The sequence below is a fragment of the Entamoeba invadens genome (genome assembly GCF_000330505.1).
Source record: "Entamoeba invadens IP1 unplaced genomic scaffold scaff_1105074724819, whole genome shotgun sequence".
Taxonomy (NCBI): Eukaryota; Evosea; order Mastigamoebida; family Endamoebidae; genus Entamoeba; species Entamoeba invadens.
In genome coordinates, this window is record NW_004443623.1 from 178,458 (window position 1) to 198,567 (window position 20,110).

At 26.0% G+C, this 20,110-nt stretch overlaps 2 protein-coding genes across 2 annotated transcripts; both read right to left on the minus strand.

Moving 5' to 3' along the window:
- Positions 1 to 17,061: 17,061 nt before the first annotated feature.
- On the minus strand, positions 17,062 to 17,666 carry EIN_507970 (hypothetical protein; the record flags this gene model as incomplete). The annotated part of the gene is made up of 2 exons (XM_004259579.1): positions 17,062 to 17,526; positions 17,592 to 17,666. The coding sequence occupies 2 exons, from the start codon at positions 17,664 to 17,666 to the stop codon at positions 17,062 to 17,064; spliced, it is 540 nt and encodes a 179-aa protein (XP_004259627.1).
- Positions 17,667 to 18,662: 996 nt separating this feature from the next.
- EIN_507980 (hypothetical protein) lies at positions 18,663 to 18,977 on the minus strand (the record flags this gene model as incomplete). Its single annotated transcript, XM_004259580.1, has 1 exon — positions 18,663 to 18,977. The coding sequence occupies one exon, from the start codon at positions 18,975 to 18,977 to the stop codon at positions 18,663 to 18,665; it is 315 nt and encodes a 104-aa protein (XP_004259628.1).
- Between the last annotated feature and the right edge of the window lie 1,133 nt (positions 18,978 to 20,110).

A 20,110-nucleotide genomic window follows, 5' to 3' on the forward strand; every position in this document is an offset into this window, starting at 1 on the left:
TTTGATATTCTCAGTTTTTTAGTTTTTAAATATTTAAATTTTTTTTTGTAAACATTTTTAAGGAATTATTAAATTAAAGTCATTCACAGTTTCAAGCTATTAAAAAATATCGTAAAATATACTATTATTAAACAAAAAAATTAATAAATTTTATATAATACATTTTTTAAAGATTTAAAATCGTTTAGATAATAAAAAACAATTCACACTGAATGATATTAATTGTGTTTGTTTTAAAATAATTCAATATAACTTTTGTTCTTTACCAAAATATTATTAAAATGACAATTAATAAATTATTAAAATTCAATCAAAACCAGACCAAATATTTTTTATTATAAAGACCAGTGAAATACATTCACGAGTCTACGTGAGATTGTTAAAATAATAACAATAAATATACAATTTGTACGTTAAATATTAACTTTGTTCAAAAACAAAAATTGTACTTTTTGACAATTAAAATCCATAACCAATTTCATCAATTACCCATGAAAATGGTTGATTGGAATTAAAAAAAATGATGAATTTATACTTTTTTCAAAACTGTTGTGTTAACTTGTTTTGTAATATAATAACTAAAATATATAAAGTTGATATTTCTCACAATAATTAAAATATTTGAATAATAAACTTTTGATTAATAGTTTTGTTGTTAGAAATGAGTTGCAAACTTGTAGGACATAGATCACTCTTCGGACAATGGTTTGAAGAATGATAAATAAAAATTTTTACCATCATGCCAACCGTATGAATATGATATTAGATTACTATTTACTAAAAAGAACTCAACATAAATTTAAAACCAATATAAATAATAATATTTGGTTTACTTATCTATTCATTTTTAACTTTATCTCGAATTAAAAATGAAAATATTGAAGTTTCAAGACAAATTTAAAACAAAAAACAACAGTTATTACTAACTCTCATACATATAACACAAACGATAAACACTAAAACTGTATAACTTAATGATGGTATTAATAGACTACAATACTCTGAAAACCCCCAATGTTTTTAAACAAATTATTAAATAACAATTAAATAATAATTACACAAACCAAACCCGTCAGTTACTTGTGATTTGTTACTTGACAATTAATTACATTGAAATTGATAAATAAATAATACATGCAAAAACTTGAAAATATTAATAACTTTCAAATATTTCTCTCGAAAAATCAACTTTTTTGCTTTTTTATTGCTTTTTATTATATTTTGACATGTAGTCACTTCAATCAAAAATTGATTACCACAAAACACGCATCAACTAAACACAGAAAATAACTCTTTTAAAATATCAATTGAATTTGTTGTAATAAATTAAGCTTTTGAATCTGTAACTTTAGCTCCAAGTCATTGACTTTCTTAACTCATGTTTTATTGTTCTTTTATTCCGAGTTTTTTCTGTAAATCAACCTTTTGAGCGGTCAACAAGTTAACAAACTTCTCAACTTGTTTTTAATATTACCAAATACTATTTCATTTACAATCACTTTTTGGAGTTTATTTGCACGTTTTTTCTTCTTAACTTTGGTTTGTTGGGCGGTGATTTTTTTCAAGAATAAGTTGCTCATTCAATGGCAAAATATTCAATTTGGTCACAAATTACACCCCATCTTGATTAATGAACCTGGTGTTGGCAAGACAGCATTTATTGTGTAAAGTTTGGGGCAGCGAGTAGTAAAAGGATTGTTCCTTCAAACTTGCATTGCAATTATAATGGGCGCACTTATTGTTGGTAGCACTACAGAAGACTGTTTGAGAAGTGATTGAAATCTGTTTTGGAATAGGTGAAAGAGTTGAAGATACCAATCATTCTTATTATAAAAAAATCACACTGTTTTGTGTGCCGGTGCAACAGAAAAGTGTTACTTCATTACAACATACGACATCGATGTTGTCATGAAGTAATTAGTGGTGCATTCGAAAGAAACCTTGAATTTAAAAGGCGATTCTAACATGTCTACGTCTCCGAGCAAAATAAACACAATGTAATTTTGAGAGGCATCAGAGAGAAGTATGGGCCACTCTTTGTTGACAATCATTGACTCAGCTCTTGTTGCAGCGAAGAGCTCAAAGTGTTTGCACATAAAATAGAAGACATAAAACACAAGGCTGAGATAATAAGAGAACTTGAGATTGCGCAGATATGAAGTATTATGATGTAAACAACAACGTCAAAATAGACACGAGTGAATACATGGATTCTCATAACGTTTTACGACCGATTGGAACGCCACTGATATATCGTGGACACAACAATGGTTAACAATTGACAGAATAAGTCAGAAGAAGACGCGCAACATGGTTGTTCTGTTTGATGAAGTCAAAAAGGCGCACCAGTAGGTGTTTAATGTGTTGCAGATGTTTGATGATATGCGTCTCACAGATAGAACAGGAAAACAGTCGACTTGAAGCACATAGTCGACTTCTTCTCGTACATGTTTTTTGGCTGTTCATAAGTATTGGCAACTTGTTCAAATGCCTTCAAATTTGTTTTATTTTAAACATATCGTTTTCAAATAGTTGTTGCTTTCATCTCATTTTAATAGAGTTTAATTTTTGTTTTTTAACTCTTTTGATGTAATCTTATTGTGTCTTATATTTTTGTCTTTTTTGTCCAACAAATTGGAAGTTCTACTCAATAGTTTCAGTTCATACTGTAATATTAGCAATATTCTTCTCAATTTATTTGATTTGTTGGTTTTTTGAGTTATATTTTTTCTTTTGATCAATTTAAGTTTTAACTGTTTTAATTTTGTCTCGATATTTATGTTTCATTGTTTAAGTTTTTATCATCATTATTAAAGTCAATTTTATTCTAAACATGTTGACTTCAGCATTCAAATCATTGCTATTCTTGTTCATTTCTTAAAAAATCATGTCATTCTTCTTCTCAGCAGTTGGTTAATAAGAATAAACCATCAAATCATTCAGTTATTCTTTTATGTTGTCTGAAATGAATTCACTATTTGTAATTTGTTTTCAGTAACATTTTAAACATTATCTATCTTGTCAGATTTCCGTCTTTCTACACCAAATTGTGACCAAATTTCAATAACTCCAATATTCGACAAGTTATTTTTTTGAAAAATGAAACTAGTGCATCGGCTTGAAGTTTAATTGATGAAACCATGTCTTGGGTGTTTCGATTTGGTCTCATATCTTCTTTCTTTTGTTAAATTGGTCAGCAAGAGTGTTTTCGGCTCCAGCGCTATCTTTACAAATCATGTTTGAGAACTTAATAAAGTTGGCCACAATCATTTTAGAGTCTTTCTTTTCAACTATAAAGAGTTTTATCATTAGCAAAATTATTCGATTTTTCTTGATTTTTAGTTTTTTCTATTTTGCAGTTTTTTTCGTTTTTTTAACTATTTCAAGTTCTTCATTGGTTTTGGCAATTTCCAGTTCTCTTCTGGTCTCAATACAAGTGAGTTCGTCGGTTTTAGCACTCAACTTCAGAACGATACCATTGCTTGAATTAACAGGGTAGTAGTGTTTCTTTTTGACACACAGAATATGTTATGTTAAATTTACAACAATCAACATGCATTCTTTTTAAACAATTGAAGTATTGATGAAATTGGTCTAGTACAAGAATGACTCACCAAGTGAGTTTTAACTTCTCTATAACTTCGCCAACTTTATTGTTAAGCGCGCCTTTTGTCTTTCTGAGTTTTTTAATTTGATATCAATAATGGATTCAGATTTGGTGCAATTATCATTATTGATATTAGAAGGTATTAATCGTTTCTCACTATTTTTTTTCTTTTTTGGTATTTACCTCGTGTTTGTAATTAAAACGAGTTTCATTGTTTCTTCAATTTTTTCAATTCATAATATAATAGTTTTATTATAATAATTATTTATAACAATAATCAGCAATGCTGCAAACATCAATTGAATATTAGTTTTTTAAAAACTAATATTTTATCTTTTTGGAAACAATATATAATCCTATTCACAAAAGTTTTTTGTTCAATTGAAAGGGAAAAATCATAAAAAATAAAAAATGCTGTTTTAGTAATGTTTTTGAATAATATATTCAAGACTGCACTTTATTTGGTCCTTCAAATAATAAGACCAAAAGTGTATTAAAACACAAATTATTACCAGAAAAAACAAATAAAATAATATAAATGTTTAAACCAAAAAAATAAGAAACAAATTATAGAAAAGGTGTATTTGTTGATAAACATAAATTAATTATAGGAAAATGTCATTAAATTGAAGTAAAATAAAAATGTTGTCATCGCATTTTATGTTAAAACATGATATATAATTTAACTTGTTCAAATCTAAGAGTAATCTCTGTTTCATTGTATTTATTAAATATAAAACGGTGTACAAAAACACAAAAAGAGTTTTTATAAACTGTTTTTTAAAACTCTGTACTGGGACACCCCATTTTATTGGACTTATTATTCCCAAATTATTTTTTCTTTGCTTAACCCTCATTTTATGTTCAAAATATTTACTCGAAAAAATCAAAATAACGAACCTGAATTTTTTAAATTTTACTTGACAAATAAATCTTGCACCAAAATTTACTTGAAAAATAAAAAACAAACTTGCAATTAAAATTTTGTTTACCACAACGCAAATTTTGCCAAAAAACGAAAAACAACTTTATAATTTAATGTCCATGTTTATAATATCACAAAGTTGTGTTTCAGATAAAAATGAAAAGTATAATAAGAAAACTCGCATAAAAATATCATTATAGACAAGACGATTGATTTAATGTTTTTTACTGTTCATTTGATAATATTCTGTAATAATTAGTCAACTTGATTGTTTAAATGTTTGTTTTATGTAATCGATTTATTTTTTAATTGTTAAAATAAATAGAAAATGATTATTAGTTAAAGTGATGTAACATTTTATTCAGTTGTGTCCTTTATTGCATCATTTGTTTTTTGTTATATTGTCGTTTATTTTTTGTTTGTTTGAAAAAAAGAATTTTACTGAAGTTTAGTTACAAAATGAATCACTAACTAAATAACGAACCTAAAAAATCGGGTAAGATTTGCCCAGTATTTGGGTGATTTCCCGATTTTTTGTTCAATAATTGAAACTATATTGATTTTTAAGGGTTTTAAACTGTGTACCGTTGTTGTTACAATAAAAAGGAAAAGAAAAAATAAAACAAATAAAAAACAGTAAAGAATGGGAAATTAGGATAAATAGTTTTTTATAATTTTGGAAACGGTACAGAGTTTTGGAATACAGTTTATTTCGACAATTATATTAATATTTTTTTCAAATTGAAAAACATTTAAAAATATTTAATGTTATATTTTTCATTTTGAACTGTTTGGTAAAAATTTAAATAACAAATATTTTTGTAGTCCAGTTCATACGATTTGACAAGTTGGGGTTAAATGCAAAATAAATAGTTTTAATATATTAGAAAAATAACAAAACCGTTAACAAATAAATTAACATCTTATACCATTATTGAGTTAATCAAAAAAACATTATAAGTTTTGGACATATTGAAAGAAAAAATAAACAACAAAAAAACAATAAGTTTTGAAATCATGAAAATAACATTAAGCAACAAAAAAATAACCAAAGGAAATAAATTTATTAAATAATCAACCATTTTTTCAATAATAATAAATGAAGTGAAGTTAAAAAATTGTTTGATTAAATAACAATGACATCATAAATTCAGTTGATTGTCCAAATACATCTTTTCATTTATTTTGGCTCTTTAAACATTGCTTAATATAAATTCCGGAGCAGTGTATACCCATTATAAGCAACCCGAATTATTACCAACAAGAAGAACAAAAATAACAACCAAAATGGATTAGTTTTAGAAATCATCAGAAAACATCTTGAAACCAGAAACAATAATGTTACCATTTCAGTGATACATCAAATGTGTTTGTTTTTTGGCCCTATTTATAAAATGACAAACCAATCAATACTCAATCACATCAACAAACACCACTATTTAGTACCAATTCTTGTCTAATCAGACGACAAGAGCAAAAGGAAAATCACTTTTAAACAAGTATATCAAAACATCAAAAAAACAAAATAATGATGGAACTCACGCATATCCATTTTGAATATTAACGAAGTTGTTTTTTTTGATTACGCTGATGCATCAAATACACACATTTATATGTCTTCTCCACTAAAAATTAGTGAAGAAAAAAATGAGTATCTATATTTGGTAAAAGATCCACAGTTGTGGCATGTATTTCTGCATTAGGAAATTATGTTTGCCTGGCGATGATGATACTAAATGTCGAATATTTGAATGGTATCAAGGCCGAATTTCTGGATTTGACAAAATATCATTCAGCATACGGTTTTATCAACAAGCGCATATTTCATCACTGGGTTATCACCAAAACATTTTTTGGACATAACAAGAGGAGAAAGAAGAAAAAAGTATGGGCTGTTGTTAAATTTGAAAGATTTAAGCATGTGTAGATGATACATTGTTGATGTATTAAGATTTAAAAGATATATTCACATTATATAAACCCGACACCAGCCATTTTGTGAAGATTTTGGATCTTTGTTTTGGGGATAATAATGAAAGGTATTTCCTAATCAACAATTTTTACAAATAAACTTATATGTATTACCAGATGAAGATAAAACTGAAGACTAGTACAAAGAGTGTATAGAAGAATATTTATCTTTTAATAATTTGGTCATCCAAAAATATTTCAATATATTCAACATTTTTTTGTCAACATCTTAATTGTAGTTGAAAGATTTTTTTTATGTTTTAAGTGATGATGTTGAAGATACTTTTGAAATCACATTTTATGTCTGAAGCACACAATTCGATAAAAATGTTTTATATTGATAATCACATAAAAATCAAGAAAATGTAGTGGTTGCATGTCTATAATTTTATCAATTGATGATTGAATAAACGCTTCTGTTTGTTCTTTTTAAAAAAGTGCGTCATTCGTGACTTTTTGAATAGAAAAAATTATCGAAGAATCTACTTTCAAAGTGTTTTGATTATCTTTTTCTGCGACATTGTTGGTTTTTTTAAACACGTCTTCATCTACCAAAGAAAGATCAACCAGTACTTTTAAAAGGATATGAACAAATGTCATAATTTGTTTGTCCCAAAATACAAGTAAAAATTCCTAAATATCTGTTTTGACCCGAACAAAACTTGTTATGACACAAACCAAATATGAATTGCTCTTCCAAAAAAATTCAAATACAAGCCTTCTTGATGACCAAAAATAGTTCCCGAATATAATATTTTTATTGTTACTTGATGGAGTCGATGTTACTATTTTGGGCGTCGCTTTTATTTCATCATTTTTTGTTCTATAACCCGCATCTGCTCGAATGTTTTTATAGAGGCTTGTGTCCTAAAAATCAAATAAATATTATCATGAAATGGACCCAACGAAGCATAAAACTCTGTCACTAAGCCAAAAAAATTAACTATCACTTGACATTTGTTTGCACCAAATTTGTGTTTATGAAAAAATCCTTGAAATGAACATGTTTTATTTTTTAAAAAATGATTTCATTACATGATCTATACAATCTGGTCCTTCAAAACTATTGAACAGAGAATGTAGAACATCAAAAATTTCTTTGTCCAATTCCAAACTAAATCCAAAATACATTCATCAATTTTTCTTATTTGAGTGATTCAATATTCTCCTATTTTTGTAAAAACACTGAAAGTGTACAATTAATTTGTCTTGGAATAATATTGCTTCTTTTGGTATTTTTTTAATCTTCCAGAAAAAATAACAATTGTTTTATTTTTAACAAGTAGTTTTACAAGAAACCGTGGTAATTTGGAATATTTTTTCTGTGGAAAGTAGTTGTTAATACATAGTTAGACATGTATTGTCTTTTATAAAGTGAGGCAAGAAACTCACACCCGGAGAAAAAGCGGCACCCATTTTCCTTTTTCTGCTTTTATCCAATTTTTTTATTATAGTAGTATCAAAATTTGGTCGGTTCGTCGCTCGGGACCTTTCCCTCCGGTCAGGTCAACCTCGCTGAGGGGGCTCCGCTTTGTTCCACCCCCTTTCACCAACCACATTATGTGTGTTAAAGTACTCCGGGTTCGCGTTTTCAACGCTCTCATCCTCCGTACTTTTTTTCTACCTCATATATATTAATAAATAAAACTTACGCTTGAAAAAAAAAGAACAGGGAAATTATTGAAAAAAATAGTACGGCACTTTATTATTTTATGAACTATTTTTGTACTTTTTTATTTATTTTTATTTTATAAAAATGCAAACCAAAGTTGTATATGAAGAACAAAAAGATTTAAAGCTTGAAGTAGAAAATGATTTACTATCTCGTTTTAAAAATAAAATTCTAACTACATGTAAACATATTATTAACATTAATGGTCATGATGTAGATTTATATTATAATGAAATATCCAAGGGAATATTTATCTTAAAACCAACTGGTCTTAGAAGTATAAAACCAACTTATTTTAAAAAAGATAAATCGTGGAAAGCATATCAAATTAAAGTTAAGTGTGAACCTTATGAAGTTAAACCGAAGGTCCACAACGAAGTTATTCCAAGATCAAAGGCGGTTGAGAAATTAATGAATGAAACGGATAAAGAAGATAACTCTTCAAACAAACCAAAGAGAATCATTAAAACTAAAACAATATCATTCAGTACCAATATATTTGGAAATCCAGATGAACCAGTGAAAACAATGACAGAATGGTTATCAGAAAAATAATTAAGCTTTAGCTCGCGATGAAATTAAGCATTAAATTGTTTTGTAATTTCTTCTAAGATATCATCACTAATCTTATTACTAATTCTATAATGATATAATAATGGTATCACAAAACTTTTCATTACATTTTCCATTTTATCATATTGTTCTAATAATTCTTTATGTTTAATTTTTAATTCTACAAATTCATCATTGATAGATGATAAATCAATATTTTTAGTTTCATTTTCTATTTGTGATAATTTATCACTATATTTACTCATATGTTTGTTAAAACGTTTTTCTCTTATTCTCACTCGTTTTTAATAATTTCCAAATTGCTTTTATTTTTACAAAATACACATCTTTTAATATAAATGCTAGCGTTTAAATCTTTAGTATCAATATTATTTACATCTGTATGTTTAACAACATATCGATTTATTTCTTTATTACATCTTCTAACATCTTCAGATTCATTCATGTTATATCTTTTAGTTATATTATCCATTTCTTTTATTAATTTATCAGCCTTCGGCATGAGTTTATCGTCAACATCCTTTGACGACTCTGCTTCATCCATCTTATTTTTATCATTAGCATTTGTCGTGATTCTCTCGTCATCCTTCGGCATGAGTTTCTCGTCAGTTTCATAATTACTCATTTTATTTGATTATTACTCATCTGATTGTTATCAATCTTTTTAGCTGTGTTAAAATATTAATTCATGTTACTTAATAAGTCCATTTTATTGAAAGAAAAATACCAAAAATAACATGTTGGGATTTATATGGTCCATTGTGTGGGATAAATATGGGAATAATATAGGAATAACGTGTAAATATATGTCAAAACTATATGTTTAAGTATGATACCTCTGAATAGTCTAAATATATTCACATTTTAGTAGTTATTTTATTTATTCTCTTCTTAGTAATTTTATAACTATTAGGTAATAATTTAATTATATCTGTGGTTTAAGCTGTTTTATTTTTTTAAATTTTGAATATATTTTTTGTAATATATCTTTAGCTTCTTTAACAATCATATCTTTAGTAATTCTTTGTTTAATTAAATCTTCAGCATTATTTGAAATTATAGTATTGTTCAATACTTTCCTTTTCATTTTAATCTCTTTATAATTTAAAGCTTTCATTTTATTTTCTCCTATTTTTTCATAATATTGTTTTATAGATTCCAACTATTCGATTCTAAAAAAACATATAATTGAAGGATATTTGGAAACTATCACAAAATGAGTTCCTCCTACATTAAGTAAAACTTTATTTAAAATTCCATTTGGAAAATTAAATCCTTCTGTTTTAGATAAATATTTGACTCCATAAGGAATCTCGATAATTGTCTTTTTTAAGGTTGCAACTTTGGTTTGCATTTTTATAAAATAAAAATAAATAAAAAAGTACAAAAATAGTTCATAAAATAATAAAGTGCCGTACTATTTTTTTCAATAATTTCCCTGTTCTTTTTTTTTCAAGCGTAAGTTTTATTTATTAATATATATGAGGTAGAAAAAAGTACGGAGGATGAGAGCGTTGAAAACGCGAACCCGGAGTACTTTAACACACATAATGTGGTTGGTGAAAGGGGGTGGAACAAAGCGGAGCCCCCTCAGCGAGGTTGACCTGACCGGAGGGAAAGGTCCCGAGCGACGAACCGACCAAATTTTGATACTACTTTATTCTTCCAGAACACGATAAAAATAAAAAAGTCATAATAGCTTCTTTTTTTATGTGTTTTTATTCAAAAATAAAAAATGATTCGAGTTTGATTCAAAATGAACTATCAAAGAACAAAAATGGCCCTGATTTTTACGTACTTTCAGTGTATTATAACAGTATTTCAAATTTGTGTTTATTCAAAAAATAAATATACTATTATATAAACTATATATATAGTTTAATGATTTAAACTATATTTTCTAACTTGTAGTAGTTTATCAAAACCCAATTTATAAAAATAGTTCAAATTTTCACAAGACAAATTCTATAATATAGTAATGTATAGTAAAAATATTCAGAGATTTGCTTTTTTCTAGACAAATGTTATTTTTTGATCAAAATATTATCTTTTGTATCTATAATACTTGTGAGTCAAAATCAATTACGTTTTCTGAAGATGCTGCATTAAATCCCAGTTGTGTGTATAATATCATAATTTTTTAAATAAGTTCAAAAACAATAAAAAAAGTCAAGTTATGTCTTTTTTGACACATATCTATTTTTATGAGGTTTTAAATAAAAACAAAAATTTTGATATGCAAACGATTGTACATCAACAGTACTATAATGCGTCACTGCGTTATATCATACTGTAAGATAATACAAACAAGTTACAGAATGTGTTTTTTATCGTATCAATTATTATAAATTATAATACAAATAAATTATATTTTTAATATTTGTTTTTTTATAAATTAAAAAATATTTAACTTAAATTGAATAATATAAATAAAAGTATTCATAAAAAAACACCACCAACAAACTATACATATTATTATAATTATATTAATATAAACTATTAAAATGACTTAAATTGCTGAAAAATTAAATGGGTTTTATATCCACCATTATTTTTTTCAATAAACTTTTATTAAAAACTTAAAATTAAGAAAAACAAGTTCAAATAATCAAACTCAACACAAATAACAGAAATGGTGTTTGTGTTGAGTTGTTGTGGATCTTCATTACCGGTTTTCATTTATATTTAAACACAGTGCATATAAATTAACAATTAGATAATGCAAATTACGCGCGACTAATGTTTGTTTGTTTTTTGTGTTATTTATTATGTTTAAGTGGCTGATTAATACAAATAATTAACAATTAGAAATGGGTTTAAAATGGATATAAATTATTGATTACTTATTAGTATTTTTATGGTTAATAAACTGAATTAACTATTTATGGTTTAGATACTATTTAAACCAATTATTTATTAATAGTTCAAAGTATGTACAGTGAAAATGGTCTATTTGTCGCACAATTGGCCAATCATTTGGGTTTACGATAATTAAATTTTTTGTTCTAGAATCTGTTCCTTTTGTTGTATTTAAACCATTTTTTTACTTAAAAATAAAATTATACAGTTTGGGGCTTTAACTTGAGACCAGGAACCAACGTGACACCAAATATATAATAATAAAAAACAATATTTACTATTTTAATGATTAAAAAGATCTAATTAATAGTTTTAATAACTTTCAAAGAAAGATTAATTTTCTTTGATTTTTTTGAGTTAAAAAGTGACAATTAATTTTATGTTGTTTTTGAATGAAAATTGTTATGTTTTTTATTTTTATTTTTTTGATCGATATTTTATTGTTGATAAAACCCAATTTTTAAATTGAAAAAATTGTTTTTCACAAATAATTTTGTCAATTTAACACGTTTACTTGTTTCCCTGTTAATTTTTTTATTAGGCAGTGTTATTGTTTTCTTTTTTTGTCATTTGGTCTTTTAAAAAAGACTGTCATGCCCGTTTTATTTTTTCTTAACATTTTTCTGCAAAAGGATATTACTCAAACCAACTAACAAATAAGAACTAGTTTAAATAAGATATTATATCGAAGATATAATTTTTATATTTTTTCGGGATTTACACAATAGAAACATCAGAAATCCCGAGACATATATTTTCAAGCCAATAAAATTTTTAGTATTAGGCGATGTACTTGGAGTATCCAAAACAGATTCACTATCAAGTACATTTCAACCACCTTAAATGTCATTGTTATTGAATATATAAATTAATATATACATTACATTAAACAAACATGTTCACTTATTGTTGTAATACATTCTATAACACAGTTTGTTGTAATTCAATTTTTTAAAAAGATAATAGTTTGCTGGCTTGTCTGTTTTTCGTTTTTTTAATTCTTTGTAATACGTTCCGTTGTTTTTATCCAACTTATTGGTGTGATTGTTTTCAACCTTTTTACTAAAAATCTATCTAAAATTTAATTTGATTATTTTTGAGATGTGAACAAAAATTCGGCGTTGGTAAAAAACAATCATGAAAAATAAAACAAACTATATAGTTCTTAAGGCGACCTTCGAGATTGTCACGACCCAAGTAATCCTAAGATCTTTTGGGTCGAATTAATTATTTTTTTGAAAATCGGCATTTTACTTTCCTCTTTACCAAATAACAAAAAAATATTTTTAAAAACTTCACATTTTTTTCTGAATTTACAAATTGTTGAATTGGTTAAATAAAATCATCATTAACCTTAACAGATCGTGTTATCAATTTTCATAACAAAGTTATCTACGCAATCAAACGTTCAAATAAACAAAAAAATCAAATATACAACAGTGTTGATACTTTAATAATTCTCAAATTAAATTTCCACTTAAATAATAGTTGTTTATTACATTGATTTTATTGTTTGTAAATAATAACTTTGGTGAAATAATTTTGATATTCATAAAACAAAAATAAACGATTATCATCAATTTCATTGTGTAACTTCGTCGATGTACACAATTTTCATTCAACAACTTTTGTTGATAATAACATGTAAGAGAATTGTTATATACGATTATTCTTTTATAACTATCGTTTTCTTGTTATTCATGTAAAAAGACATAATTAAACATATATACCTTTGTAACACCACAACAACAATTATTATTAAATATAATAGAAACATGTATTGATTATTAATTTCAATAATTTAATAACAACAAATGATATATCAAGTTTCACTATTAATCACTACATTTTTATTTTTATAAAATGACAAAAATAAAATGTGATAAATTTTAGTGTGTAAAATTGTAACATCAAAACTGAACTTAAAATCATTACACTAAAATTACTGGAATAACACAGTTTAAAACATTTTTGTTTTTAATTTGTTACTCTCTCACATGGGGCCTACATTGACCACCACCACCACCTCTTAAAATAGATTTATTTTTTCTATTTCGAATCATATTCAAATTAAAATTATAGTAAATAGGAAACTGGGATAATATTAGGTCTGGTTCCCGAATTCAAAAAATGCCGAAAATTCACCTTGATTCAGTGGAAACCGAGTGAGACGGAGCATTGAAAAGAAGGCTCATAAAGACGCACTCAAACAGTCTGTTTGTGCACCGTTTCACCCACTTTCCAAGTCCTCCCTTGGCGCGGATCCCCCTGACCCCCCCCCCGCAAGCGGGGCGAACCACATCCGCGTCCACACAGTACGGACAAGGAAAGTGGGTGACATGGGGACGCACAAACAGTGGCTGAAAAGTGGACTTCCTTCAAAAAACACTCGCGGCAAATATTTTTTTTGGTAAAGGTGGTGGTGGTGGTCAATGTAGGTCCCCTCTCTCACATATATACATAAAACATAAAAATAATCATTTTATCATCAAAAAGCAAAAGCAGACGATACAAAAATAAAAAAAAATGATTCCAGTTCTTTGTTGTGGTAAATTAAGTTAGTAGTTTAAACAAAATGAATACACTTTCATGATTATTTTACAATTCAATTTCCATACATATTTAATTATTTTAACAGTTATTTATCTAGATCATACACAAAAGTGCATTAAAACATAAATGTTTGTCTTTTTGGATTTATAAAATGATGCACATTAAATCCAAGTTATACACAAACATTTATTAACAATTCAATTGCTTTCAAATTGAATATTAATAAAATAGAATAATATTTTTAATTAAATTTATAAAATATATTTAATCTTATCAAAGAGACAACACCAATGTAATTAAAAAAACAATTTGGTTTATTATCATCATTTTTAATTTGTTCACATGTATATTTGATTATTTATCATAAACAAAATTAATAAAATTGTCAGTTATATTAACCAGTAAATATATTGTATTTAAACGTAACATGTACAAATGGGTTGTGAACAACAAGTAGTAAAAATATTTATTTACATTCTTTTTAGAATATAATATTTATGTATTTGTTTAATTTGAAATTATATGTTTACACACTCAAAAAGTTTACACATTTAATAATTTTATCCGTTTTTACAATGAGCTTATTGAGTATAAAAGTTAATCATTTTATTTTAATTATCAAAATACAATCATTAAAAGTAACTGTATTATCATGTTATTATTTCACTATTCAATAACAGTTGTGATATCATTTTTAAATTAGTGTTATTTGTGTGTGTGTAGTTAGACATAATAAATACAAAAGATAATATATATATCAAATACCATTATATACATGTTATTATCAACAGTGAGTTATTGGAAAATAATCATTTTTATGTAGTTACACAATGAAAATGGTTACACCCGTTTTAAATATAAAATTTATATTCAATTATTTAAAATATGTCAAAAAAATTGTTCTCTTTGGTTTTGTTCACAACAACAATTCCATTTAAACATGATTGTTAATTATTTATTTATTTATCATTCCATGTCTTGTCACATTGGTAACTATGTGTGTGATTATTTTAAAACTTCATTTTAAAAATGAAATACAATTGTTTAAATATGAATATTTTAAAAGAAATACAATTATTATTTTTTGTTTACCAAATATTTTTTTTTGAAATCACTTTTTTAACTTAAAAAATAATTAATTAATTATTTTTTATATTTATAATTATCTGACACGCATTTCAAACCTTTTGTTACCAGTTCTTAATTGTTTTACGTATGTTTTTGACTTTAAATAATTATTGTCAGCCCAAGCATTTTGATGGATCTTCAAGGTCGCCTTTAAAAACAACTATATTTTATGTTTCAAAAAATAAACCAATTATTAATTAGTGATAAAAAATAGCGGAATAACAAGATCAATTAGACTATCAAAACAAACACTGTTGTCTATGTTCTTTCAAATATAATATATTTTTCAAACATATTCAATTTGACAAAAAAAAATAATTGTGAATATCGTTTCTTAAACAACGCGCCGAAAGTAAAGAACTATTACTCCAACTATCATCTTCGGGACAACATCGTTTTCGTTGTTGTTTGAAAACAGTAAAACCTTGGTACTTTTCAAAGTTGTTATTTGCTATCGATAAAATGGTATAATTACATCAATATTATAATTACTTTATAAAATCAAATGAAAATATTATCATAATAATACATTCAAAGTAAATGGTTTCATATTAATAAAAATAGTAAGGCTAAGTTTTAGTTATTCAAAAAATAGATTGAAGCAAAAACGGTATACCTTTGGGAGTCAATTTTGACAGCCCGAAATAGAACAAAATTTGAAAAAAATATAATTAGCGCAGTTCTGATTAGGACATTTTTCCCGATTTTGGTTTTAAGTTTTATGTAATTTTTGTTTGTTGAATAACAAAAAGAACGCTCTAGAGCTGCCACGTCATAACATTTTAAGGATAAATTGCGAGTGAAAAAAAACAGACCAATCAGATTCAATCTAGTCTATAGATAGTAACTATTATCAAAATTATTAAATTAAATATATTTTATTATTTGTTTAACAAGTTGTTTAAAAAAAATAAATTTATCAATCTATTAGAAACGTGTTTTATAGTTATAATGTGAAAGTCATTTATAACAATTGATCATATTGATAATCGTTTTATTCAAATATGATATTTAATTTGTGTTATCATTATAAGTTTTGAAATAGATTGTTTTTATCGTTGATGACATTGATCAAATGGTAATTTATGTGTGATGATATACGTAAAAAGTATCATTCAATAATTGATATCGTTTAAAGATATGTAAAGATAATTTAATAACTTATGTTAATAAAATAAAATTTCAATTATTTATAATGTTTTTATTATATTAATACGAGTGTTATTACACTATCATTATGTTTTAAACACGATTTTATACCTATTTGTTCAAGGTATCTATTGTTTTAAAGCGTCTTGTATAATTTGTTGTCACATCACTACAAAAATTTGTGGAATAATAACTTAAATTATAATAAATAATAATAAATACAACAATTTTTAATAAAAAAATTATAAAAAAACTTATTGTTTTAATGGTTTCAAAGACAGATTTAATAATTTTGATAATAGTTACTATCTATAGACTAGATTGAATCTGATTGGTCTGTTTTTTTTCACTCGCAATTTATCCTTAAAATGTTATGACGTGGCAGCTCTAGAGCGTTCTTTTTGTTATTCAACAAACAAAAATTACATAAAACTTAAAACCAAAATCGGGAAAAATGTCCTAATCAGAACTGCGCTAATTATATTTTTTTCAAATTTTGTTCTATTTCGGGCTGTCAAAATTGACTCCCAAAGGTATATTATGGTCAAATAATAAAAATACATAAAAAAATACACAAAAAATAAAACTGGTTAAGTGTTAACTATATTTATAAATAAGGAAAAATCAATTTAGTTTAATATAAAAAGAACTCAAAGCAGTTGGACAAAACACTTTCGTCCCTATTTTTGATAAACTACTTGGTAATATCAATTTTATTAATTTGTCACAGTTATCAAAACAATTGCATCCAACTTCATTAAGACTTCCTTTAACAACCAAAGATGTTAATGATTTACAATCGATAAACGCACGATTGCCAATGTAATGTTCACAATATGGAATTTCGATTGTTTTAAGAGATACACAACGCTCAAAACAGTTATCTCCTATCGACAAAATATGTGATGGAAATGTTACATGTTGTAAATTATAACAACAACGAAAACAATAAATTGGGAGTTTTGTTAATATATCAGAGAGTTTAATAGACGACAAACCTTTACAAAAATCGAAGCAATACTCCCCTATTTCTGTCACTAAATTAGGTATTTCAATTGTTCTAAGTGCTGAACATCTTTCAAAACAATTCTTTCCAATTACTTTCAAATTATGAGAGAGAGTTACTTCTGTTAATTTTAAACAATTTTTCATACAATAATTATTAATAAATGTGATATTTGTTGGTATTTGGATTGAACAGATGAGTGCGCCTCTAAAATAATATTCATCAATTATATTCACAAAAGTTGGTATTGTCTCGCCATATTTATTTCTATCTTTTATTGTGTATGTGATTTTTTTAAAAACTATTTTATCGTCTTTGTATATCAGAGAAGTATTGTACGTCACTTCAAACAGAGTGTCCAAAAAACGTCTAAGTCCCAAGTTAAGGAAAGGTCAAAAAAATTGTTTTGAAATAATTGATTTTTTTGGTTTAATTTATTTTTATGAATGAAAATCTATGATGGCTTGGTAAACAATTAATAAATATGTTATTTAAAACAATAAGATTTTACTTAAACAACTTAATTAACAAAAATAACACTGTTAAGTGTCGTTTTTGTGTGTATGAGTGCGTCAATTATATCGACCCTGTTTAAAAAGACTGGGTCGATTATATATATAAAGGCGAGTCGTCTTGCCTTCATATATACGTAACTAATGTTATTATTTAAAATCGATTCTTGGTATTTTGAAATGAGTAGAAACGAGACTCATTTTAACCTAGAAATTGAGTCTCGTTTGTTCAGAAAGTGTTCTTTTAATTTTTAAGATTATTATGTGTGTTTTACATTTTATTTTTATTCTTGTAGAGAACAGTAAAATAACGGGAAATTTGATAAATTACAAATCTGGTTTTAATGATAGTTCTAACTTTTCTCTTAAATTTTATCAATAAAATATTATATTTTTGATTTAATTGCTTAAATTTTTCGGGAAATTTCGTAAATGTGTTCATTTTTTACATGTTTTATTATTGTTTTTGTGGATTGAATAATGTGCTTGAAATTGCTAATGTTTTCAATTTTATAATCAAATAATTAATAGTGTTTAATTTAATTTTTCGGGAAAAAAATAAGAAAAATTTATGTTCAATTTGATTGTAAATTTGCGGGATAAATTATGGTTATTTTTGTCTCCTTTAAAATTCTATTATTTTTTGGTCAAATCGATCAAAAATCCAATTTTTTGTTATTTTTACTCCAAAATCCTTAACTTGGGACTTAAGTGCATTTTTTTGGACACTCTGCTTCAAACCAAATATTAATTCGATAAAAGTTGACTTTTTGGTGCGAAATAAAGTTCTTTTTGTCAAAAATATAATTCCCAAAACGTTCATCTTCTTTGGACCACAAGTTAAGGGTTTCAATGTGTGTAAAATATTTAATTGTCTTTTTATTAATTGGAATTGGATTAAATTGAAATTTCTCGATGTTATTTTTAAACTTTCTTTTTACCATTTCAAGTGTTATGAAGTCGTTTAAACACAAAAAGTATTGGGAAACTATCATCATGTGATACACATCGAGTCGACTCATTTCTTTAATTTAGTTTTTTAAAAATTTCATTTGAAAAACACATAATAAAATTATTTACAATTTCCTTAACGAGTCTTTTGTGATTGTTTTTCAAAATATAGTTTATTTAATTATAATCATTCTATATAAAATAGTTAATTATTAAAAACTATTTAAATAACATAACCACCACCACCTCTTAAAGTAGATTTATTTTTATTATTTCGAATTATACACAAATTAGAATTAGAAAAAATATTTAGTCTGACTCCCGAATTCAAGAAATGCCGAAAATTCACCTCGAGTCAGTGGAAACCGAGTGAGACGGAGCGTTGAAAAGAAGGCTCATAAAGACGCACTCAAACAGTCTGTTTGTGGACCGTTTCACACACTTTCCAAGTCCTCCCTTGGCGCGGATCCCCCTGACCCCCCCGCAAGCGGGGCGAACCACATCCGCGTCCACACAGTACGGACAAGGAAAGTGGGTGATATGGGGACGCACAAACAGTGGCTGAAAAGTGGACTCCCTTCAAAAAACACTCGCGGCAAATACTATATTTTTGTAAAGGTGGTGGTGAGTGGGAAAGGGCGGTCCCAAATAATTCACTTGTTTACGACAAATAGATGTCTTTGATTGTAAGTGGTGGTCAATATAGATTATATATTTAATAAAACTAAAAAAACTTAAATATTTACAAAACAAAAACAACTAAATAAGGTTGTAAAAGAAAACATTAATCTAAAGAAATTCTGTTAATACAATTTATAATTATAATAATTAATATTATAATAAATTATAGTAATAGAAATAGATTGAAGTTTTTGAAACAAACTTAAAAATAATATTTCATGGTTTGTTACTTACGATTATTAATATAACATTTAATAAACAGCCAAAACTTGAACCATATTACCTTATGATAGTTTTAAAATACTTTGATTCTTTAAAAACACTTAATATTTTCGCTCAAGTCTCTACAAAGACAAAACAATCAATTTCTGCAACTCAACTCAACCCAGCGTATTCTTTTGATTCTTTAGACACCTTTCTTGAGCAGTCGGAAACTTTGAAATTAATTAAAGAAATAAGTACATTTCAGAACTTGAAAACTCTTCAACTATCAAGCGCTTCTCTCGAACAACTCAAGACACAA